The sequence below is a fragment of the Mustela nivalis genome, assembly GCF_964662115.1.
Source record: "Mustela nivalis genome assembly, chromosome: 2".
In the NCBI taxonomy this organism is placed as follows: domain Eukaryota; kingdom Metazoa; phylum Chordata; class Mammalia; order Carnivora; family Mustelidae; genus Mustela; species Mustela nivalis.
The window spans coordinates 159,131,914-159,156,026 of record NC_139021.1 but is presented as its reverse complement, the minus strand read 5'-3'; the positions used below and the strand labels follow the sequence as shown (position 1 = coordinate 159,156,026).

Below are 24,113 nucleotides of genomic sequence, written 5' to 3'. Positions count from 1 at the left end.
ATTACTGTGTTGTAAGCGTTCTTGATGTGTTCTGGTTATATGATCAGATTTATGGATTGCAGTTGCTTTCTCCCAGGTTGTGATTCATCTTTTCATTTTCTCAATGGTATCTACTGAAAGATACTACTGAGCTGTGCTTCAGAAAGAGTCTGGCGGCTGTGTGTAGGATTGATTGAAACAGAGAGAGACTTCTCATTAATACATCTCCTTAAATTGTAAGATAGGGAATAAGCCCAGGCCAAGTTTCTCAAAATTCTCTGGGAATCAAAGGGTTATAAGCAACTATTTATTGAAGCCTGTTTACAATCCGGTTAATCAGTAAGCCAGAATCAGTGAAACTGCCCATTCTGGAGGAGTGCAAAACCTTTCAAAAGGTTTCGCTGGATGAGGAGAAGCGGAGAGATGAGTGGCTGTTCTAGAGCTACATAAATAATTTCCAGCTCTGAACGGGACAATTCTGAACTTCCTTGCCAGGTTCTGTCACGCTGGTGTTTACTGGCAGGGAAACCAGGAAGAGCTGGTTCTTGGCCGTTGGATTTTGACTAGTTACTGGGAGAGGTGGAGCCAATTTTAGTGGGTCTCTGAAAAAGCCCAGCAAGATGTCAGGGCTGCTCTCAGTCTCCTTCCACCTTATCCTCCTCTTCAAGTTTGTTGCGCCAGTGACCTTTCGCCACCACCGCTATGATGAGCTTGTGCGGACGCTGTACAGGGTGCACAACGAATGCCCCTACATCACACGGGTTTACAGCATCGGGCGCAGCGTGAAGGGGAGACACCTCTACGTGTTGGAATTCAGCGACTACCCTGGGATCCACGAGCCTCGTAAGCCCTGAGCAGTTCTTGGGGTGGATGGGGCAGGACCCTTCCCTTACAAATCCAGTAATTGGGGTGGTTTCTGGGGAAGTCCATAGACCCCTCCACCTACAAATTATCACCTTCCTCCAGCTATGCTAAGTATTTCCCTACTTAACCCTCACATTGGCCCTGCTTCTGGGGACCTGCAGCCCCAGTTCAGGCTCTAGTCTGTTCTTCCTTTTGAAGTTCTGTTTGCTCAAGACTTTCATGGTTAGGTGAGTCTTCTTCCTTGCTTCCACCGCGTCCCCCGCCTTCCCTCCTGTTACTCTTCTTTTTTCCATGTTATTATGCTGTCTTTACTCAGTGCTTCAGAAGACACAAGCAGAAACAATTAGCTCTTCTCATTCTGCCAGGAAACCTCAAAGGGTTTGGGGATGACTCTTTGGGGAATGATCCTGGAGAGAGATTGAAGTCTTGGATATTAGTTTTATTCATTGGATTACTTTTTGTTTGTTTCTATTATAAAAGCAATCTGTGTTTAGATTGGAAGTAGAAATTAGATAAAGAAACAAGAACAAAACTCATGCATGATCCCACCACTCACAGATGATTATTGTTAAATATAGTGATGCGTGTCCTTCCAGATCTTGTGTATGCATGTTTAACAACCCCACCTCACACATTTTTTTATAAAAATGGAATCATACTAGAACTGTTTTTCTCATTTCATCGTCTTTCATAAATAGTACCCATGTCCATAAGTGTGCATCTACATCATTTTTTCGGGCTATGTAATATTCCATTGTATGGTTGTAGGTAACTCTTCATTGACTAATAGACATTTAAGTTGTTTCTAGTTTCTCAGTTCTTTACTTAAAGCAGTTGTGACATCCAAATTATGTCAGTTCTTGCTTCAACCTGTCAGCTTCAAACCTCTCTTTCCCTTTCCACTTCCACATCCCCCACACTAGGCAAACACTATCACAACCTGCCTAAAACGCTGCACTAGGCTCCTGACTCTCCTAACCCCTACCTGCCACCACTCTCTAAACCTTCCATTTAGCACACAGATGCCAGAATACTTTCCCCAGATACTGATCTCATCCTCTCACTGCCCTGCTTAGAGTCCTTCAGTGACAACCTCACACGCAGTGGATCCTGTCCCTGATGGTTTCAGAATGTTACCTGGCCTGTGGGGAGGGTAGGGGCAGTAGAGTGGCAGTAGCTCAAGGAAATCTGTGCCATTAAATGAGGATAAGGACTTTGCTTTGAAGCCACACTTGTACTGAAAACACCATGCTTTTGGGGGTGTGTGCTCATTGTGGAAGCTTCTGGGTGCTAGCGGACATCATAGATTAGCCCCTCGCTCCCACGCCCTCTTCCACTGCCTAGCAGTCCAGGTCTCCTTAAGGCTTTCTCATCCTATTCTAGTCCTCACTAAGCTCTGTCTTCTCTGATGCTCTACCATTTAGCTATTCTTCCATGCAATCATTCATTATTCATTCCACAAATATTACTGATTATGCACTATCTGCAAGCCTTTTATAGACTCTGAATAGACAACAAACAGAGAATAAAACAAAGACCACTCCCTCGGGGGCCTTAATTCTAGTGGTGTAAGACTGGTAACAAGTGGGTAAGTAAGTAAATGTATATTGAATCAGATGGGGAAAAGTGCTATAGAGAAAAACAACCTTTGAGAGAGAGAGAGAGTCTACCAAAGCTGGGGAGAGAGTTGTTAACTGTTTAGGAAAAGTTTCTCCTTTGAGGTGGTTTTGAGCATGTGCTGGAACATGCTGTACTAGAACTGGAGAGGAAAATGTCTGCAGTCAGAGGGAAGATCAGGAGCTTGCTTGGCACGTGTGAGGAACGGCAAGGAGTCCCCTGTGGCTCCAGCAGAGTGAACAACGGGAAAGCAAGGTCGGAGCAGTATGGTTGGGGGTAGGGCTCCTGGGCAGGAGATCATGTGGTGCCTTCCAAGCCTTTGTGAAGATTTTGGCTTTTAGAGTAAAGTGAGAAGCCGCTGGAGGGTTTTAAGCAGAAAAATGACATGATCTGGCTTAGAATTTTTTAAAAGACCATTCAGAATAGGGATAAATTATAAAAGACAGCTCAGAACAGGACTCAGCAAACTATAGCCTGAGGGCCAGACCCCTGTTTAGGTAAATAAAGTTTCACTAGAATACAGCCATGCCCTTTCTTTCTTTCTTTCTTCCTTTCTTTCAAGTAAACTCTACACCAACGTGGGGCTTGGACTTATGGCCCCAAGATCAAGAATCACATGTCCTTGGGGTGCCTGGGTGGCTCAGTGGGTTAAAGCCTCTGCCTTCGGCTCAGGTCATGATCCCAGGGTCCTGGGATGGAGCCCCGCATCGGGCTCTCTGCTCTGCGGGGAGCCTGCTTCCTCCTCTGTCTCTCTGCCTGCCTCTCTGCCTACTTGTGATTTCTCTCTCTGTCAAATAAATAAAATCTTTAAAAAAAAAAAAATCACATGTCCTACTGACTGAGCCAGCCAGGACCCCTGCCCATTTGTTTTTGTATTGACTATGTCTGCTGTTGCTGGAAATGTGGAGTAGCTAGACAGAAACAATACAGCCCACAGTCCCAAAGTATTTACGATTTGGCCCTGCACAGAAAAAGCTTGTTGACCAGTGACTCTGGAGAATAGACTTGATGGGTGGGGCAGATGCAAGCTGTTCTAGAAGATTTCCTGTAACAAACCAGGTTGTCAGCATATGGAGCCTGAACCAAAATGATAGCAGGGGTTGTCATGAGAAGTGGTTTTATTCTGGGTAAGTGGAAGGTGGGGACAAAGAATTTCATATCAAGCACCTTTAAGCACAAGACATTATACTGGGCTCTATAGGGCAGTTTATAATTGCAATTTGTCCAAAAGGGCCTCAGGAATCATTGGAAAAGACCCAGTGGAAGCGTAAGATTTTCATTTATTCATTAGGGAGAAAGGTCCTTCTGCAAGGTGAGGAAACCTTGGCGCTTGCACACTTTCTCCATCTTCTCTCTTCCTGCCTCTTCTTGCCCTTGCAGTGGAACCGGAAGTCAAGTACGTGGGAAACATGCACGGCAATGAGGCTCTGGGCCGCGAGCTGCTGCTGCAGCTGGCCGAGTTCCTGTGCGAGGAGTTCCGGAACGGGAACCAGCGCATCGTGCGGCTGCTGGAGGGCACGCGTGTGCACATCCTGCCGTCCATGAACCCCGACGGCTACGAGGTGGCCGCCGCCCAGGTACCGAGCCCCAGAGCGGGGCCCTCTGCACAGCAAGGCCCTCTGACCAGTCCTCCCGGTCTCGCTGCCAGTGCCACCCTGTCATCGAGAAAAAGCCGATGGGACTACAACACAGTGTAGAGACCCGGGTTCAGCCGTGTGGCAGCCTAGGCGGTGAACGTGGGCTCCCTCTGAGCTTCCTTCTCTCCACACCTTTCCCGCTGACCTCCGGGTTTTATTATGAGGATCGAGAGGCAGTGTCTGTGACAATGCTTCCTAACCTGGAAAATATTAAACAGGTGTGTGTGCAAAACACACCTCCTTCCCTCGATTTTTAGCTTCGAACCTTACATACTCTTCTCCCTCCCACATCACACTTCCATTTGTGTTTGTGGGGGAATAGAACTAGCTTGTCTCACAATTGTGTGGGTGGGGGCTAACTCTAGATACTTCATGCTTTGGGTTGTATTTCTTTTCTTTTTTTATTGAGGTATAATTGACATACAATATTATATTAGTTCTTGATGTACAACATAGTAATTGGACATTTGTGTACTTTGCTAAGTGAATACTACATTTCTGTATGGCTTTTTCCTTTACTAGTATAGTACTCAGCCTTTAAATTTTCTAGAATTACATCGTCAGGGATCTATGAGCTTTTACTTTATTTTCCAACATAAATTCAAAATGTCAGTCTATCTAACTTTAAATCAATGATTTTTTTTAATTTTTTTTTTTTGTGACTGTGCATCGGAATCATAGGTGAAGGTTTTTTGAAATACAGATTCGTAGCCTCCCCCCACCCCCATCTACTGAATTGGGATTTTTCCAGGGTGAAGCCAGGCATCTGCCTTACACAGTAGATATGTTCCTTTAAAAGCTATGTCTAAACTTTGGTTTGTTTGGGCTGTTGGACGAAGGGATGGGGGTTTCTAAATTAAAGAGGCTTTCCCCCCCCCAACTTAAAAATGTCTGTTTGAGACAGTCTTGAAAAATTTTTTGCCATTTTTAAGACTAAATTTCACTACTTTACTTTTAAAAAAAAAATTTATTATGGTAAGAGCACCCAAGATGAGGTCTACCTTCTTAACAAAACTTTAAGTGTACAAGACAGTATTGTTGACTATAGATACAGGTATTGTCTCCAGTTCTGGTCTCCAGAACTTATCTATCCTCCTCAACCAAAACTTTATGTACCTTCATTAATAACTCCCCATTTCTACCTCCTCCCAGCCCCACAGAGGCAACCACCCTCTACTCCTTGATTCTGTGAATCTGACCACTCTGTCCTGTACAAGTGGAACCATGCAGCATCTGTCCTTTTGGTCCATCCCATTTTAAACCTACTTGAGGATAGGGCTGGGGAGGTAAGTAGAGACAGGGGGAGGGAATGCCGCCAAGATGTTGAATGAAACACAAATTTGTCCCCTGCAATCTCACCACTTCCTGTCAATTCAGCTCAACAAATGAGAAAAGAAAGCTTTGTTTCCCCACTGGAAAATCATACAAGTGTACCTTAATATCTAGAGGCTTGAGTTTCCAAAGTAGCAGGAACATTTGAAAGAGATGTGAGGGGAGACCTCCAGCCTGGCTGCTCTCCTTCTATTGGCCCTTCCCAATACTGCATTGGGGAAACTGGAGAATGTCAGACTTGTGTGCATTTTTTCCGGGAATGAGGTGGGGTGGGATAAAGTAGGAAAAAGCCCTGACAATGCCCCTAAATCTTAGAGCCATCTTTGGGGAGCCAGTTACCTTTACTTACCTACTGTGTACTTGTTCAGAGGGAGCAGATCTTGAACCTGAGCCCAAGAGAGACCCCATCAAAGTTCTCAAACTCCCAGAGCTATCTTCCATATCCAGAGAAAACCTGTCTGCGTGGCTACACAGGGGAGACCCACCTAGCCACCAAACTTTAAAGCTACCTGTAGATAAAACAGAATAACCTCCCCTCTCCCCATCCCACTGAAGATTTCCAAATCTTAATGCCTAGAACTTATGCATATGTCATGTTACATGATGAGGGAGAATTAAGGTTGCTGATGTACTTAAGGTTGCTAATCATCTGACCTTAAAATATCCTGGATTATTTGGATGGGTTCAATGTAATCAATCACAGGAATCCTTCAAATGTGGAAGAGGAAAACCAGAGGTCACAATGAGAGAGATTTGAAGATGTCGTGCTATTGGGCTCTAAGAAGAAAGAAGGGACATGAGCCAAGTAATGTGGGTGGCCTATAGAAGCTGGGAAAAGCTGGAAACAGATTCCCTTAGAGACCTCACAAGGAACACAGCGCTCCTGACACCTTGATTGTAGTCTTGTGAAACCCATCTCAGTCTTCTGACCTCCAAAACTATAAGATAATAACCTGTGTTTTTTAAGCCACTAAGTATGTGGTAATTTGTTACAGAAGGAAACCTAACCTGTTTATGGGAACTTTCTGTTACGGAAACTCCTCATCTGCCAGCCTTATGACCTGGCATGAGTGGTAAATCAACTGATAAGTAAATTAACATAGCTTTTAATATGAACATTAGGAGCTACATTGATATGAATGTGCAAGTAATGAAAAACTCCTGGAAATGAAATGAAAATCATTGTCTCATACAAGTGAAAAATCAAACTCCCAATTGAAAGATTACATGAATATTTCCCCTGAACAGAATTAATATAGGGAACTTAAGGTAACTTAAAGAAATATTATGTTCTCAATGAGATATAAGAATAAAATATGAGAAGAATGCCATCAAAAATAGAGAAATCTAAGAACAATAAGAATTTTTTAAAAATATGAAAGTGGTATTACATCTGTGAGTTGCTGTCCAACATCCATCCATTCACTCCACTTCCAGGAAAGGCCACCGGTTTGGGCTCTACTCTCCAGTCCACAGGGGTCCAGTGGACACTATTCCCCTTCTCCAGTGCCTTACAAAACATTAAATGGAATTTCTGTTTTGTGAAGGCCTTTGAATACATCTCTATTTTACTACTTGATATATCTTAATTATTTACATATATGTCTATCTCTTTGTATATAATATGAGTTTCTAGAAGGCTGTCATAATGTCTCATTATCTCTTTTCATAGTGTCTTTCAGAGGGCTTTGAGTAGAGATGCATTTAAGTGAATGTTGATTGGCTAAAAGGATAAATGAATGAGTGAATACATACCAAATAAATGCTACAATTTGAAATGTGAGCAGAGAAATGAAGGGATCCAGGAAGTTGATGCTGCTAAGAAGAAAAATAAACAAGGATCCTAAATTTAAAAAATAAAGGGGTTGGGGGTGATTTCCACAGTACAGCTGCTTTGGAAACAGTTTAGCACTTTCTGAAAAAGTTAAATATAGACTTAAAGTATAACCTGGCAATTCTACTAGTAGGTATCTACCCAAGAGAAGTAAAAACATACATCCATACAAAGACTTGTATGGGAATGCTCATAGCAACATTTTCACAATAGCCAAAAAGTGGACATAATCCAAATGTCCATGTGCAGGGTCCAATAGTATCCTCCCCTCCCAAATTCATGCCTATCTGGAACCTCTGGCTGTGACCATATGAGGAAATAGGGTCTTTACATATGCAATCAAGTTAAGATAAAATCATACTGGATTGGGGTGACTAACTCAAACATGACTGGTGTCCTTATAAGAAGAAAGAAATCTGTACAGAGACACACACAGGGGAGAAGACCTGTGATGGGAGTAGAAATTGGAGTAATGAATCTATAGGCAAGGATGGCCACCAGCCACCAGAGGCTGGAAGAGACAAAGAAGGAGCTCCTATGGAGCTTTAGGAGCGTGGGACCCTGCTGACATCTTGATTTCAGACTTCCTGCCGCCAGAAGATACATTTTTGTTGTGAAAAGCCACCTAGTTTATGTAATTTGTTACAGCTTACAGCAGCCCTAAGAGCTATGGCTATATGATAGTCTATTAACTGGTGAATAGATGAAGTATAGTAAATCCATAGATTGGAATATTCATCAGCCATAAAAAGGGATAAAGTACTGTTATGTGCTACAACACAGAGAAACCTCAAAACCGTTATGCCCAGTGATAAAAGCCAGACACGCAATGTGTTATCTCTCTTACTGAAAAAGGCAAATCTATGGAGAGAGAAAGTGATGTTCTAGGCTTGGATAAAAATGAATAATGACTAGAGGGGCATAAGGTTTCCTTTCAGGGTGTTAGAAATCTTGATAAGTTACACTGTGCTGATGCTCACATGACTCTGTCAGCAGTGACTAATCATTCATTGAGTCATACACTTGAAATGGTGTGCAAATCATACCTATTTTGGTATATAAATTAAATCTCAATAAAACTATTTTAAAAAAATAGAGGTTCCCATTATCCTGAAACACCTTACTCTTGTTAGAGCCTCTCCTGGGATCTCTACCAGTAGCGTACAGGGAGACTTGAACCACACCACTGGGTCTTTAGATGAATTAAAGAAGAAAATTCTACATCAGTCGATAGATTAAACTAATGTCCCTCAATACTATGCTACATAGTATTCTTCAACAATAGGATTCAGCCTGAAACCTTCCTTTTTCTCTTCATTTTCCCACTAGGGTGCAGACAGTTCTGGGTATCTGGTTGGCAGGAACAATGCAAATGGAGTGGACCTGAACCGCAACTTCCCGGATCTCAACACCTACATCTACTACAATGAGAAACACGGAGGCCCCAACCACCACTTGCCTCTTCCAGACAACTGGAAAAGTCAGGTAGGAGATGAAATTTGCATGCAGAAGCAGGTAAATAAACATCTGGAATTTCCAGCAACCTTCCTATCAATTAAACAAGCAAGAACTAAGCATCAGCTCAACTCCATGTTAATCTGACCAGAGCAGTAGGAGCGGTTATTTTCCATTCTTTGCATCCATTCTCTCCCCCCAGCAACCCCAGCAGAACACCCCTCATGGAGCACATGCTGTTTGATGTTAGTGGCCATGGTAGTCAAGGAAAATGCTATCCCACAGCTACATGGTACTTTACACTTGTACAAAATTCTTTCTTAGTGAGCATTTCAGGTGATTGTTCTAACACTGTGTGGTGAATGCATGGAGCATTCATCCATCCCTGTTTCACAGCTTGCATAGCTAATAATTGATGGACTCAGGATTAAACCCCAGGTCTTCTGACTCAGAAGCCAAGGTTCTTTCTCCTGCACCATACTGTCAACAGAGGACTCTAGCATTCTATAGAGAAGTCTCTCTTACACGTGATGCACTGTGTGCACACCAACAATTAGCTATAGAAGGAGGTACAGGGAGCTCTGAGCTCTCCAACCATGCTACCCCTCTTCAGATCAACCCCCCTCCCTTTTCTAAATAGACTTGATTTTTTTTCATCCAACAAGAAGCCACAACTTTATGAATCATAGAAACAGCACAAATTTCAAACCAAGCTATGGTTATTTTTTTGAAACACCAAAAACCAGGTGCTCTGTTTTCCTATGGTTACATGGTTTATTATGTAATAGCATTCCTGCTATTCAGGTTTGGACTGCGTTTGCTCCTGACACATTTGCTTGTGATGTGACCAATTCTATGTCCTTAACCTCTACATCTCTACACAGGAAGAGGTTTGATCAACCTCTTCCTCTTTACTCTCCTCGAGTACAATTCAAGCCCATGTGTTTTCTTGAATGTCTGAGACAGCTTTATTTATTTTTTGTGCAGTTTTAGATTCACAGCAAAATTGAGGGGGAAGTATAGAGTTCCCATGTACCCCCAGCTTTCCTTGATCAACCTCCCCCATCAGAGTGGTAATTTGTTACAATCAAAGAACTTGGCTGACTGAACATCATCACCCAAGTCCATAGTTAACGTTAGTGTTCACTCTTTGTGTTGTACATTCTCTGGGTTTTCACGAATGGGTCATGGCCTCTGTCCTCTGCTATAGTTTCATACTCAATGGTTTCACTGCCTTAAATGCTCTCCTTTCAGCTGTTTTGTTTATTGGGATTCCACATGCGATTTCATTTTGAAAAAGACTCCATCTACTTAATTTTTTAAACCATCAGACAAAAGACCAAAATTTCCCCACCTACACTTCTCATATCCAGGAGGATGCTCTTCGTTGTACTCAGACATGCCTTCTTCTTAGGCCGTTTCCTGACAGACTCATTTGCATAGCCATTTGGACTTCTGGTTGCCGCTTCACTGCCAGGCCCTCATCTCTCCACAGGTGGAACCGGAGACACAGGCTGTGATCCAGTGGATCCGCTCCTTCAACTTCGTTCTTTCAGCCAATCTCCACGGAGGGGCAGTGGTGGCCAATTACCCGTATGACAGATCCCTTGAACATCGGGTTCGAGGGTTCCGCCGGACTGCCAATACCCCCACGCCAGATGACAAGCTTTTCCAGAAGGTATGCAGAATGGCAGCTTGTTTGGCCAGAGGCACCTGGGGCTCAGGGGAGTATTGGAGGGGGTCTAATGTATAAGGTTATGGTGATATGGCTACATTAAGGAAAAATAGACCATGTACATGAAAAAACATTTACATAATAGTTCAAAACAGCAGGAGAATAAAAAATCAGATTATTTTATAGTTAATATATTAATAAATATTAATATAATAATTGACATTAATTGTTAATTCATTGGTTAATGATTTCCATAGAGAATAACACCAGCTATTGCTTTGCAAAGCAAATAAATTATTATACTTTTTTCTCCTAGTAATCTCATTTTTTCCACTGTTGTGAAGTAGTAATGAAAGAGAATTGTAGAGATTCCACATATATTCCTCTCCCTCCAACACACCTCTCATCCCCAATACATACAGTAGTACCCCCTTTATCTTTGGGGGATACATTCTAAGACCTCCAGTGGCTGCCTGAAACCACAAATAGTACTGAACCCTATATATCATTTTTTCCTATACATACCAATAATAGTTTATTAATAGGCATGGTAAGAGAGTGGCGATAATAGCTAATAATAAAATAAAGCAATTATAGCAATGTACTATAATAAAATATATGTGAATATGGCCTTTCTCTCAAAATATCTTACTGTAGGGGCACCTGGGTGTCTCAGTTAAGCAGCCGACTTTTGGTTTTGGCTCAGCTCATGATCTCGGGGTCCCGAGTCAAGCAGCGAATAGGGTTCTGTGCTCAGCAGTTAGTCTGAAGATCCTTTCCCTCCCTCTCCTTCTGCCCCTCTCCCTGTCTGTGGCCATGCTTACTCTCTCACTGTCTCTCAAATAAATAAACAAATCTTTTTAAGAAAACTTACTGTACTGCACTCACCCTTCTTGTGATGATGCAAGATGATAAAATGCCTACATGGTGAGATGAAGTGAGCTGGTTGACATAGGCTTTGTGACCCCGTATTAGGCTACTGCTGACCTTCCAACCTATTGTAGAAGGAGGATCATCTGCTTCCAGACCACAGGTGTCTACAAGTAACTGAAACCACAGAAAGCAAAACCATGGGTTGGCGGGGGGATTGGGGGGATTATTGGAATTCTTTTCATGGTCAAGGCCTATCATACTTCGTCCTTGTTTTCTTTCATAAAACTCAGCTAGAAAATGGTACACCTAGAAAAGAGTTTACTTACATATCATCTAGTGTCACCCCTCACTTTGCACTTGAAGAAACTTATTCCCAAGTAGAAACTTATCCCCAAGAGAGTAGAAAAATCAGAATACAGCTCTTCTTCTTCTTCTACTTCTTCTTCTTCTTCTTCTTCTTCTTCTTCTTCTTCTTCTTCTTCTTCTTCTTCTTCTTCTTCTTCTTTTTTTAAGATTTTATTTATTTATTTGACAGAGAGAGATCACAAGTAGGCAGAGAGGCAGGCAGAGAGAGGGAGGAAGCAGGCTCCCTGCCAAGCAGAGAGCCCAATGAGGGACTTGATCCCAGGATCCTGAGATCATGACCTGAGCCAAAGGCAGAGGCTTAACTCACTGAGCCACCCGGGTGCCCCCAGAATACAGCTCTTCTAACTCTAGTCCACCACACGCATGCGTGCGCGTGCACGCGTGCGCACACACATACACACACACACACACATACATACACCGTCTTCCTATGCCTGCTGGTGTTTTCTTTGACTGAACCAAGTAATCAGTTGTGTATACATAGTGGGGTTTCATGGTGTCACCCTGTTCTAAGTAGGAGCATTGTTGTATGAGTTGGGAATACTCAGGTCATTTTCCATCTGATATACCTACAGCTGGCCAAGGTCTACTCGTATGCACATGGATGGATGCACCAAGGTTGGAACTGTGGGGATTATTTCCCAGACGGCATCACCAATGGGGCTTCCTGGTATTCTCTCAGCAAGGGTAAGAAGAGTGCTGGGTAAAACAGTGTTGCAAGCTGAAGCGGAATGGGGCTTATCTCCGTTTCTCAGGGAAACAACAGGAATATCACAGAATTTCACTTTTAAGCAGAGACCTGAGAAATGGAGAAGTCTTAAGCTGGCATTTAATGTCCTCTTGTGATTATTTAAAACGAGCGTAGGGACACCTAGTGGTCCTTTAAAACTGGTGGTTTACACAGTAGATCAGAGCATAGGAGAGAAATAATGTAGCCAGGTGATTAAGAATGTGGCTCTAAAGGTATATTGGGTTGAAACCTGGCTTGCCCATTTATCAGTTACATGGCTTCAGGGTAATTACTTAACCTCTCTGTGCTTTGATTTCTCACTTGTACTTTGACAAATACTTGCCAGGTGTCTGGGTGGCGCAGCCGGTTAAGCATCTGACTTTTGATTTTAGCTCAGGTCATGATCTCAGATCATGAGATTGAGCCCCACATTGGGCTGCACGCTGGTTGTACAGCCTGGTTAAGATTCTCTTTCTCTTCACCTCTCCTCCTGTCCCTCCCCCCAACCACGATTTCTCTCAGATTAAAAAAAGAAGAAAGAAAGAATAACAATACTTGTGTTGTAAATTTGATGTGAATATTAAGCGAAACAATGTGCATAAAGCATTTGGAAATGCCTGGCTTATAAATGTTAGGGTCTTCTCTTTTTTCCTGTAAGATTTATTTATTTGTTAGAGAGAGAGAAAGAAAGAGAGCACAAGCAAGGGGAGGAGGGAGAGAGGGAGAGGGAGAAAGAGAATCTCAAGCAGACTACTCAATGAGCACGGAGCCCGACCTGGGGCTTGATCTCACAACCCTGAGATCATGACCTGAGCAGAAATCAAGAGTCAGGTGCTTAACTGACTGAGCCACCCAGGTGCCCCAAATGTTAGGGTCTTTTTTTTTTTTTTTTAAGGATTTTTAAAATTTATTCATTTGAGAGAGCATGAGAGCTAGAGCATGAGCTGGAGATAGGGAGTCCAAGGGAGAGGGAGAAACAGACTCCCCACTGAGCAGGGAGCCTGATGTGGGACTTGATATCAGAACCCCAGGGTTCTCCCCCCTGAGCTGAAGGCAGATGCTCAACAACTGAGCCACCCAGGCATCCCTATTAGGATCTTTTCTAAGTAGCATGGAGCTATGCTTTACATAGCAACAGATGGCCAAAGGAGCTGGCCTGGACACCCAACAGTTCCTCTACTATGTGCTCTCCCTACCCTACCTGCCCATCTCCTGTGAGCCAGCATTTGCCATGGCTATTGATGGCATAGCAGAAACCTCCAAGAAGAGGCTTTTCTCTCTACTCCCTGGGCCTTTCCCAACACCAAGGGTTGAGATAGAACTTCTAGTTATGAACTTTTGGTAGATAGAGAACCTAAAGATAAGGAAGAGGCTGAAACAGGAAGCCAGGTTCTTTTAGTCATCATGTTTTAGCAGCTAGCCATACTTTCAAATCTGACCTGGACAGAGCACAGGTAACAGAAAGCTCACTGGTAAGAGCTGAGCTTACAGCTGGTTCTATGACAAGAAGAGAGGAGGAAGGTTAGGGAGTCACCAAGTACTGGGAGGTGACAGACTTCTTGTGGCTGAAAACTTGCTTGAGCACAAGGTGAGAAGGTTTTGTTGAACTTTAATATTATTATTTTTTTTTAGTTTGCATTAGGAAACCAATAGGTCATCTTCCCCTCCAATTTAAAATATGAACTATACTTCTTCAAATGGCATTTGTTTCTCCCTCCCCCTTCTCATCATCTGGGAAAGCATGGTCCATGTTTCCAATGAAAATCATTGCCCTAAAATAAGCTGATAGAATTCCAAGATTATTCAGCTCATTACAGTGATTGCTCCCACAGTGTGCTCTCTGGACCGGCGCCATTAGCATAATCTGGGAACTTGCTAGGACAAGTTAGGGCTAGGGTTAGGATTAGGGTTAGGACTGCAAATTGGGAAGGACTGCAAATTGGGAAGGGGAGTTCACCCCTACCCAATGAAACCCTAGTTAAGACCCAGCAACTGGGGCACCTGGGTGGCTCAGTGGGTTAAGCCGCTGCCCTCGGCTCAGGTCATGATCTCAGGGTCCTGGGATCGAGTCCCACATCGGGCTCTCTGCTCAGCAGGGAGCCTGCTTCCCTCTCTGTCTCTCTCTCTCTCTCTCTCTCTCTCTGCCTGCCTCTTCATCTACTTGTGATCTCTCTCTGTAAAATAAATAAATAAAATCTTAAAAAAAAAAAAAAAACCCAGCAACTGTATCTGGCTGGAAGGCACAACTTTCTTGATTATTCTGATACAGAGTGATCCAGTGAAAGAGGCGCAGTTCTCCAACTTTTCCCCATTCTCTCTATAACAGCCGCTTATGCTCATCAGCTTAGAGCAGGTGAAGGTGATTAGATGATTTTTTTTTAAAGATTTTATTTATTTATTTCACAGACAGAGATCACAAGTGGGCAGAGAGGCAGGCAGGGAGAGAGGGGAAAGCAGGCTTCCTGCCGAGCAGAGAGCCTGATGCCAGCTTGATCCCAGGACCCTAGGATCATGACCTGAGCTGAAGGAGGCTTTAACCCACTGAGCCACCCAGGTGCCCCAGATGAATCGTTTTTTGCCCAAATACTCTTGCAATATAAACACCACTCTAATAAATCAGGAACATATTTAAAAAATGATCAATTCCACTGGAGAGTACAGAAGATAGAAGCAGACAGGCATTCAATGAAAGAAAACTATAGCTGCCTTCTGCCTTTTCAGGGGCCAGCTTTTCTGGGTTAACTATTTTGAGGTCACTCCTGTGTTCTCAGATAGGAGGAGGGATGTGAAAGCAAGATATTCATCTTTACCGTCCATGGTCTGAAGAACATCATCACCCAAAGAGAAGATCTGTCCCCTTGGAAGCAATACATGTGGAGGGTCTAATATCAAGGCACCACTAACCAGCAGACTTTGGAAATGTGGAGGGTCAAGGAGTGAATTTAAGGGATGAAATGCAGAGGAGGAAAAGATGGGGGTGACAAAATGGGCATTTATGAAGAGAGAAAACTGGGAAGTTGGGGAAAGGTTTTGTAGGAGATAAATGGACCAGGAGGTAGAATAGAAGGTCATGGGGGGGGGGCGGGACACAGAGCAATTGTGATTATGGAGAGTTGAGTGGGGGCATTGGTGGGATTCAGTTTATACAGATCTGCCTCTGCCCTCTTCCTCTTAGGAATGCAAGACTTTAACTATCTCCATACCAACTGTTTTGAGATCACGCTGGAACTGAGTTGTGACAAGTTTCCTCGCCAAGAGGAATTACAGCGTGAGTGGCTGGGTAATCGGGAAGCTCTAATCCAATTCTTGGAACAGGTAAAATCCCATTCTTGAACTTTCCTGGTTACAGAAAGAGAAGTATTTTCCGATGGTAGGCAAGGATTTTTGTGAAGCTCAGTTCTGACTTTGACTTCGACTTCATACCATACATCTGGGCTTCTTCTACCCATCAGATTTAGTCATTCAACATCATTGAGCACAGTTATCTGTCAGAAATGGTACCATATGCTGGGTGTTATGGGCAAACAAATAGCCCTGCCCATATAAAGTTTGTATTCTAGGGTGGAGAGACAGACACTAAACAAAATAATAAAGTGAATTTTATAGCATGTTAAGTACAAAATCCAATGAAGAAGGCCTTACAGAGAAAATGACATTTAAACAGACTTAAAGAAGGTGAGAGAGAGAATCATGCAGCTTTCTAGGGAAGAAAGGGCTCCCCAGTAAGGACACTGCAGAAAATGCAAAGCCTAAAACAAGTAGTCATTAGGGAAATGCAAATCAAATATACACTTCTTAGGATGGCTTTTATTTTAAAGATTTTATTTATTTATTTGACAGAGAGAGATCACAAGTAGGCAGAGAGGCAGGCAGAGAGAGAGAGAGGAGGAAACAGGCTCCCTGCCGAGCAGAGAGCCCGATGCGGGACTCGATCCCAGGACCCCGAGATCATGACCTGAGCCGAAGGCAGCGGCCCAACCCACTGAGCCACCCAGGCGCCCAGGATGGCTTTTATTTAAAAAAAAAAAAAATTACCTTAAAAGATAGACAGTAGCAAGTGTTGGCAAGGATGTCGAGAATTGGAACCCTTGTGTATTATTTTTTTTTAAGATTTTATTTATTTATTTGACAGAGAGAGAAATCACAAGTAGGCAGAGAGGCAGGCAGAGAGAGAGGGGCAAGCAGCTCCCCACTGAGCAGAGAGCCTGATGCAGGGCTGATCCCAGGACCCTGGGATCATGACCTGATCCGAAGGCAGAGGCTTAACCCACTGAGCCACCCAGGCACCCCACCTTTGTGTTTTATTGCCGGGAAAGTGAAATGATGCAGCCACTGTGAAAAGTAGTATGTGGTTCCTCAAAAATTAATTGTAGAATAGCCTACATGATCCAGCAATCCACTTCCAGGTATAGATCCAAAAGAACTGAAAGCAGAATCTCAAAAAGATACTTGTACACCGATGCTAATATCAGCATTATTCACAGTAGCTGAAAGGTAACTGTGACCCAGCTTGTGAGTGGATAAATGAAATGTGGTTTGGACATACAATGGAATATTCTTCAGCTTTAAAAAAAAAAAAAAAAGGAGGATTCTGCATATATGCTGCAACATGGATGAATTCTGGGGACAGTATGCAGAGAAAATAACCCTGTCACAAAAAGATAAATATTGTATAATTTTGCTTATATGAGTAGTCAAATCCATAGAGACAGAGAGTAGACAAGTCTCATTTTCTGCCTTAGACTTTCACAGGATCACTTCAAGCATGCTGTTGAGTAGAGATGGTCGGGAAAAGGAGGGTGGGGAAACCAGCTAATTAAGAGGCTATTACCATAATCTTTGTGGAGATCAATTGTAAAAATATAAGAGAAAGGGCTTTGAGGACTCCCAAACACTGAACACATGTCTTATGGTCATAACCATGCACTGTAAACTTTCTCGCAGGTACACCAGGGCATCAAAGGAATGGTGCGTGATGAGAATTATAATAACCTTGCGGAGGCTGTCATTTCTGTTAGTGGGATTAACCATGACATCACTTCAGGTAGGTGGCCATCCTTAGTGCGGTGAGAAGGAACCTTCATGTCCTCACCTTTTTTCAGCATGATAAGGAGGCCAGTTTGTAAGACAGCGAGACTAGCATGGGTGTCAAGGACATTGGGGTTGAGGACAGGAGAAAGGAAGGATGATAGACATAGGGACAGTGAACTAAGAGGCCAGGACTAAGAAGATGTAACTTCTCTCTCAGCATTTAGGAGTCACTGCCTCATACACCTTAGGGGGTGTTTTCTGGGTTTGAGATATTGGTACTGGTGTGAAATGAGGCTGAAGAAGACTATAAAACTGACATTTAGACTTGTCCCGGACCCAGGCATTTCACGACACCTCCATCCAGGGAGAAGTTAGCAAGATGGTTTCTATAGGCTTATTGTAGGGCAAGAGTGATAGTGGAAGCAGATCTTGAAACCAACCTGGAACCTCCTAGAATGGTACAGAATATCTCATATACACAGGTATTGCAAACTGCCCCAGCCAAATTTGATCATGCACAACTCTTAGGTTTATCTTTTCCTTTTTTTTTCCCTTGATGTTTGTTTTGGCATTAATGTAGAACAGTAGCTATCCGTGGCCAGGAGTGGTAAAATTTGCCTATCTCCCACAACCTCTATACAAGCAAGGCTCAACCACATTTTACAACACTGATGCCTAATACCATGCAGGTATCTTACAGTTCAGACTTACAGTCCTGGTTAAACTGGATGGAATCTTGGAGATAACTAATATTACTGGAGGTGGATCCCAACCGGAAAGGCTCATTCAAGGCAAAAGCAGCAACATTCTAAAGGCAGGATTCTATAGCCTCATAGTCAAGCATCAGACAACCAGAATCCTCCCTGATGATAGTTGGACCCAGGGCCATTTAGGCATCAAACCTGAGGCATCCCTCAGAACTTCAGGGCTTGCTAGATTTTTATATCATATTCATACACAGACAGGGAATGTCTCTGAAACATTCTAGACAATCAGTATATGTTGAATAATACTAATTCCACCAATAAGAACCCACTTTCAACACTGATTATGTTAACAGACTACTCATTTCACCACTGAAAAAGCTCATTGTAACATTCATTATGCTACTTAGAAGAGCATCTAGTGCTGATTACAGAGGAAGATAGCCGGAGCCCTTATAATAGCTCTATCTAGAATTGGGCCTTTCTGATATAATGCTAGCTAACCATTCAGGGGTATAAATCCCCAATTAAGAAAATGACAGCCCCTGAGGTATAACTTACACTACCCAACATATGCATAATAACTCACTGCTTTTGCAAAAGTACTTTAAAAGGAATTACAGACATTTAGTAGGGGGCAGAGAAGAGACTCCTCTAGTATTTATAGTCAGTTCCATTATTAATTGCATTTATTATTTCAATTATTCATTGCTTAAAAAAAAAAACTTCAAAGGCATGGTTACAACTGATTCTAAAGATATACAAAGCCATTAGCCAAAATGTTATATCCCTGCCATAGAAAAATAGGCTTTCTTTTGAATTTTATTTTCCCCATTAGAAGGTGATGGAAGAAATATTAAAGTAGAATTCTCAAAATCAGAGTTTTAGTGGTTATTTAGTCCAGCCCTCCTGCTTAAGAGAAGATTACAAACATACACCACCAGTCACAGCTGATTTTTTAACATGGGGCTGTCATGTCCTTTAGTGCAGAACCATGTCTGTCAGTGCAGATTGTGCACTGCATAACTGTGTGGCTTTTCCATGGACACTAATTCATTCTCTGCTTCAGTGCTCACAATTTCATAAGGCAGTCCATTTCTTTTTTGATAATCACTCTGTCACAGTAGTTTTGCTTCTGTCTAGCAAAATCTTCCTCCTACAATTTAAACTCATAGTTCTCATTCTTATTTTTTTAGGTAGATGTCATTTCTTCACAGTGGCTTTTTAAACATTGAAACATAAGTCTCTTGTAGTTTCTTTACCATACAAAACGTTCATATATCTTTCAGCCTTTCTCCAAGTGACCCTTTCCTGGTCCTGAATTTGTTTTAAAATACAGGGTATAGAATTAAATGCAATACTGTCAGTACAGAGCACATTGAAACTTCTACTCCCCATGAGCTGAGAAGCCTGCGTTCTTACTACATAAAATAGCCCAAGATTGTTTTAGATCTTAGCCAGTTTCATCATGCTATTTTAAAAAATCAAGCTTGTGGTCAGCTAAAACCCTCAAATCATTTTTCATATCAAGGCCCCAAGTGGCAGATTTCTAATCAGCAGACTGAGTTATGTTCTTGTAACTTTTAGGTGACCATGGCGATTACTTCCGGCTGCTGCTTCCAGGTACCTACACTGTCACTGCCACAGCACCTGGGTTTGACCCAGAGACAGTGACTGTAACTGTGGGTCCTGGGGAACCAAAACTGGTGAGTTAGGCTGACCTTCACAGAGCACCGTAAAGATCACTTACAACCTCTTGCTTGGTTCTAGTCTTTGCCGAACTTCCTTCTTTCACTTAAAAAATAAAAATCCATTGCTCTCATATGCTTATTTTTCTCCTGTCATTCTACTATTATATCCTTCCCTTTTCTTTTTTTTTTTTTTTTAAAGATTTTATTTATTTACTCGCCAGAGAGAAATCACAAGTAGGTAGAGGGGCAGGTAGAGAGAGAGAGGAGGAAGCAGGCTCCCTGCCGAGCAGAGAGCCCGATGCGGGACTTGATCCCAGGACCCTGAGATCATGACCTGAGCCGAAGGCAGCGGCTTAACCACTGAGCCACCCAGGCACCCATATCCTTCCCTTTTCTTTTCAGCTTTTTCTCTTTCTTCTGTTTAACATAGCATAATGATGAAAAGGGCTATTTTATAAACCTGGCTCATTTATCTATAGCCCTTGGACAAATTACCTAATTAGTCTTCCTTAACTTCTTCCTCTGTAAATTGGTGATAACAGCACCTCCTTTGTAATTCTGGGATGAGAAAGTGCATATAAAACATTTAGGACAGTGACCTACATATCAAAAGTGCTTAAAAAATGATAGTTGGTAAATCCCCGAGTCCTTGCCCCAATACACTGACACTTTTGTGTGGCACGCTTCTGTGCCATCAGCTGGGACTACCACCAGATGGCGCTCTAGCCCCTCCTGGTCCCCTGTGTGCTAGTTTTCGGCCACTCACCTCAGCAAAAGTGCCAGCTGCTCTCCAGAATTCAGCTCTCCATGGCTGTCTCTTAAAGGCAGGATGAGAAGCAAGGAACTTTTTTTTACCTACTGGCTGGACCTTTTCCGCTTTGCTCATCTTATATTAGGATCTCAGAGCTAAAAAACCTCAGAGATTATCAACACTAATCTTCAGATTTCTCAAATGGGGAAAAGGTAATGAGGCTGTCCTATTTAATGAGGTCCTATGGACCATGTTTCCTACAAGTCCGATCTTCCCTAGGGTCTCCAGACTCTGTCCAGTTCCTTCTCTATACAACCCCAACCCCAGAGCTTAGCCAACTGGCTTGCGCCTTTCCCTGTTAATACTGTGCAGTCAAGTAGCTTGTTTTCTCAAATACAGTTACAGATATCATTCACTGAATGGTTACCATGTATGAGACACTGTATGAGAGCTTTCTAGAATGATCTCATTTAACCTTAACAACAACTCTGTCAGGGGCATGTAAGTATTACCATTTATGGCCAAGGAAACTGTAACTCAGAGAAGGTAAGAAGCATGCCCAGTGTCACACAGCCAGTAAGTGGAGCCACCACTGCAACAACCTCTCTTGGGCCTTCAAGGCTGCCTTCTTAGCCAGCATGCTACAGGGCCTCATACTAAGCTTAACAGCCTGTGTTCATAAGCCCTTATTTTAACATAAGGATCCAAATAAAGAGTTCTTTACATCCTCTGAAAAGTCCTCTGAAATTTCTAGATAGTTCCCCCTTTCCCTTCTCTTCCCTCTATTCCTAGCTCCTGCATATTATAAACTACTTCTATTTGTAGATGAAGGAAGCAAATACTAATTCTGCCATGGCAGTCTGTTATATAGTCCCAGTGTCCCAACCAACTTTCTCTCCCCCCACCCCTTTTAAAAAATTTAGTATCAATTTAAGTAACATATAGTGTATTATTAGTTTCAGAGGTAGAATTTAGTAATTCATCTGTTGCATGTAATACCCAGTACTCATTACATCCCATGCCCTCCTTAATGCTCATCACCTCGTTACCCCAGTCCCCCAGCCCCTCCCCACAAGCAACCCTCAGTTTGTTTCCTATAGTTAAGAGTCTTATGGTTTGTCTCCCTCTCTGATTTCATCTTCTTTTATTTTTCCTTCCCTTCTCCTATGTTCATCTGTTTTGTTTCTTAAATTCCACATATGAGTGAAATCATATGATGCTTGTCCTTCTCTGGCTTAGTTTGCTTAGCACAATACCCTCTAGTTCCATCCACATCATTGAAAATGGCAAGAGTTCATTGCCTCTGATGGCTGAGTAGTATTCCATTGTGTGTGTGTGTGTGTGTGTGTGTGTGTATCAAATCTTCTTTATCCATTCATCTGTCAAGGGACCTCTGGGCTCTTTCCATAGTTTGGCCATTGTGGACATTGTTGCTATAAATATTGGGGTACAGGTGCCTCTTTGAATCACTATGTTTGTATCTTTTGGATAAATACCTAGTATTGCAATTGCTGGGTCATAGAGTAACTCTGTTTTTAACTTCTTGGGGAACCTCCATACTGTTTTCCAGAGTGGCTGCACTAACTTGCATTCCCACCAACAGTGTAGGAGGGTTCCCCTTTCTCTGCATCACTGCCAATATCAGTCATTTCCTGACTTGTTAATTTCAGTCATTCTGACTGGTGTGAGGTGGTATCTCATTGTGGTTTTGATCTTTGTTTCCTTGATGCCAAGTGATGTAGGGTATTTTTTCATGTGTCTGTTGGCCATTTGAATGTCTTTGGAGAAATGTCTGCTCATGTCTTCCGCCCATTTCTTGACTGGCTTATTTTTCTTTGGGTGTTGAGTTTGATAAGTTCTTTATAGATTTTAGATACTAGCCCCTTGTCTGATAAGACATTTGCAAATATCTTCTCCTGTCTCCTTTTCTTGTTTTACCCTAAAATCCAAAGACCGATTGGCAGCTGTGTCCATGAGCTCTGCCTTACAGGTGCTCTTCAGTGTCAGATTCGAACAACGACAAATCTGCTGGAGTCATGTATCCTACTGCAAAAGATTTCATTTCCTTTGTCATATAGACTTTACATAAATCAACATAACCTATCATTGTGTCACATATAACCAAAAAAGAGAAAACAATTGTCTTTTGGATATAATTCCCAGAGAGGAAAACAGCAAAGAACCCATTTGTTGATAGCAGTAGAACTTATTTCTCTTTTCATTTTGAAGCAGAGATCCATCTGGCTGGGGGAAGAAAAAAAGGGAAAAAAAAAAAGGATTATTTACTAGAGGGTTTTCATGTTACAGTTAAGACTCTTTCAGATATCTCCCAGAGTCATCCAGTGTCCTCTTTGCTTTTCCCCACATCTGGCCAGATGTCAGGCTCCTTTCCTTCTTCTCTGTCCTTCCCTCGTTTTGTTGTCTTCTCTCTCTCTTTCCTAGATCTCTGAATTACTATATACGAAATGCTAATGACACAGTACAGTTAGCTCTGATTCCCTCTACTTTGGGGAACTAGCAGAAAAGCTGGCTATGGATTTTTGTGGAAGAGGCAGAAAATAACCTCAGGGAGAGCTCTTGTCTGTTGTTCAAGCCCCAGCTGGCTTCAGCAGCTCAAACTGTTCCAAGGGCCTAAAAGCCAAGGATCCCTCAGGGGAGTGTGGTTAGAACACTGTGCCACTCCCTCTCGCTAGGATGGTTCCACAGCCAGCAGATCCTACACTTGTCAGTCAGAACCATCTTTAGGACTGCATGCCATGTCCAGTGGGCAAGTTTCAATGTATTGCTGGAAAGGATGCATTCCTTGCACATGGAAATTTGGAATTTAAGAAGCCATGGAATAATCTGTATCACCTCTACTATCTATATTTTCAAGAAGTTATGGCAGCAAATCTCGATCTGAAGGTCAGAGGTATTCATTGACATGCCTGAGCACAGCACCTGTGATTCACATATTGGCATAAAGGGGATCATTATGGCACCATCAATCATAGCTCCTGTCCTCAGTGACAATATTAGTGAAATTGTGGTTTAAGGTATAGATGTAATTTTCTTCTAATAATTAAAAACAAATTTACATTAAGTTCATCCAGGTATACCTTGTGTATCACCAGTGATTATATACCACTTCTTGGGACCATTAGCCAAGCCTGACACCACCAGGGCTGCTGCTAATAATGTTCCTTAGTCCCCTGCCCTTGGGACCCGGAACTGTGGGGAGACCAGGTCCAGACAGGTCTTCCCCAATTTCAATTCCAGGAAACAGAATACTTTCCTAGCTGCTGCTTTTTTTCTTCCAGGTTAACTTCCATCTCAAGAGAAGCGTCCCTCAAACAACACCACCAAGGAGAGTTCCCAACTCAGGACATGGAGGCAGAGGCAGACCAAAGCACGTGCAGCCCCAGGTCAGCCAGGAAGGAGGAGATGGAGATGAGGCAGCCCCAGAGTCCCTGCCTGAGGTCCACAGTGCTGGGGCCACATGGTAGAAAGGCTTGTTCCCACTTTCCCATCACATGAAGCTTTCTTTCTATTTTATTATCTGGTACATATTTAAATACAACCATATTCAGAACAA

The 24,113-nt window shown here is 42.6% G+C and overlaps 1 protein-coding gene across 3 annotated transcripts in view; it reads left to right on the top strand.

Annotated features, from left to right (window-relative positions):
* Positions 1-24,113, top strand: part of CPN1 (carboxypeptidase N subunit 1) — a 42,697-nt gene extending 18,584 nt beyond the window's left edge. For 2 of the 3 annotated variants that reach the window (XM_082722283.1, XM_082722284.1), the window contains 9 exons: positions 648-822; positions 3,841-4,037; positions 8,593-8,748; positions 10,214-10,396; positions 12,208-12,319; positions 15,538-15,677; positions 17,307-17,406; positions 19,685-19,803; positions 23,839-24,113. In XM_082722283.1, coding sequence (XP_082578409.1) covers positions 3,870-4,037; positions 8,593-8,748; positions 10,214-10,396; positions 12,208-12,319; positions 15,538-15,677; positions 17,307-17,406; positions 19,685-19,803; positions 23,839-24,024 — 1,164 coding nt within the window. In that variant the 5' untranslated portion in view covers positions 648-822; positions 3,841-3,869 and the 3' untranslated portion in view covers positions 24,025-24,113. Of the gene's footprint in view, positions 1-374; positions 823-3,840; positions 4,038-8,592; positions 8,749-10,213; positions 10,397-12,207; positions 12,320-15,537; positions 15,678-17,306; positions 17,407-19,684; positions 19,804-23,838 lie in introns of those variants that run through there. The other variant, XM_082722282.1, reaches the window with a different exon arrangement.